General features: G+C 61.3%; 1 protein-coding gene across 1 annotated transcript in view; it reads right to left on the bottom strand.

Moving 5' to 3' along the window:
• LOC104412909 (regulation of nuclear pre-mRNA domain-containing protein 2-like) overlaps positions 1-1,202 on the bottom strand; it is a gene marked incomplete at both ends in the record, with an annotated part of 2,250 nt that extends 1,048 nt beyond the window's left edge. The window contains 2 exon segments of the mRNA XM_010023745.1: positions 18-689; positions 692-1,202. Of these exon segments, the coding sequence (XP_010022047.1) occupies positions 18-689; positions 692-1,202 (1,183 nt within the window).
• Between the last annotated feature and the right edge of the window lie 7 nt (positions 1,203-1,209).

A 1,209-nucleotide genomic window follows, 5' to 3' on the forward strand; every position in this document is an offset into this window, starting at 1 on the left:
CGGGAATTGCTTCTGCGCCAGGCCGGAATGAACCACCGGCTTGGGGAGGGTGTTGTGGTTGGAGTCCGGGCTGAAGAACACGTCGTTCTTGCTGGGAGAGGGGGACCCATCCGAGGTGGAATCGTTCCCCCGGAGGCCGTAGCTCCCGTAGAGCCCCGGGGCCGCGGCCAGCGGGTCGCAGCTCTCGCTCTGCTCAAGGATGGACCTCATGGACTGCGGGAAAGGGGACTTCACCCCAAACTCCTGCGACCTCTGCCCATAGCTGGGCAGCACCGGCTGATACTCCGCAGCCTCGGAGAGTTTGCTGGACTTCAAGATGGATTTGGTGGGTTTCTTCTCCAGGTTGAGCATGGCCGAGGGGGGCGGCCCCGAGTAATCGAAGTCCCGGTAATCCTCATCCTCCTGGAAAGAGGTGTCCGGGTAGAACTTCTCCTGGGAGGAGTCCAGCAGGGAGGAAGGGAGCTCCATGCTGTCCGCAGGCTGCTTGTACAGCCCGGCTGGAGACTCCCGGCCGAGCCCGAAGGGCCGGTAGGTGTGCACGGAGCTGGAAAGCTCTTGGGAATACCCATCATCCCGGCTCTGGAGGGGGGACCTGGTGCTGCTGGGAGTAGAAGAACCCGGGCTCATGATTTTGGACAGCAGGGAAATAGTGTCCACGTTGCTGGAGGTTGGTTTGTAAAAGGGTGGGTTGTCCCGCGCCCCTCTGCTCGCACCGGCGTCCCATCCACGTTGTCCAGGGAAGTGCTGGTGGGAGCCCGCTGGAAGTCGGCCGCGTGGCTTTCCGTTGCCATGCTGGATCCCAAGCTGCTGAGGATGGGAATATTCAAGTTGAGGCCACTGAAGCCAGGATTTCCCTTCAAGAAGTTGTGGATCTTCATCTCCAGGCTGGGAGAAGGCGGCTCCGACTCCAGCTTTGCTTTGGGAATTTCAGAGGGTTGAGCCAGAGAGGATTCCGCTGGCAAAAGGGAGGAGGGGCTGGTGGGGTGGGAGCTGGGAAAGCCCAAGGAATTGCTTGGTGGCTTGAAACTGGAGCTGGGCAGCCCCGTGGTGTGTCCAGCGGGGGCCTTGTTCACCGAGGTGGAGGAAACCTCAGCACTGGATGAGTTTGGAGAATAACCAAAGCTTTTGGACAGAAAGGACTGAGCGTTGGGAGGCACGTTCCTGCCCTTCCCAGGACCGGCCGCGGTGGCTGGCGAGGCCGCGGTGCTC

This window comes from Nestor notabilis, unplaced genomic scaffold, assembly GCF_000696875.1.
Source record: "Nestor notabilis isolate BGI_N333 unplaced genomic scaffold, ASM69687v1 scaffold26711, whole genome shotgun sequence".
NCBI classification, from domain to species: Eukaryota; Metazoa; Chordata; class Aves; order Psittaciformes; family Psittacidae; genus Nestor; species Nestor notabilis.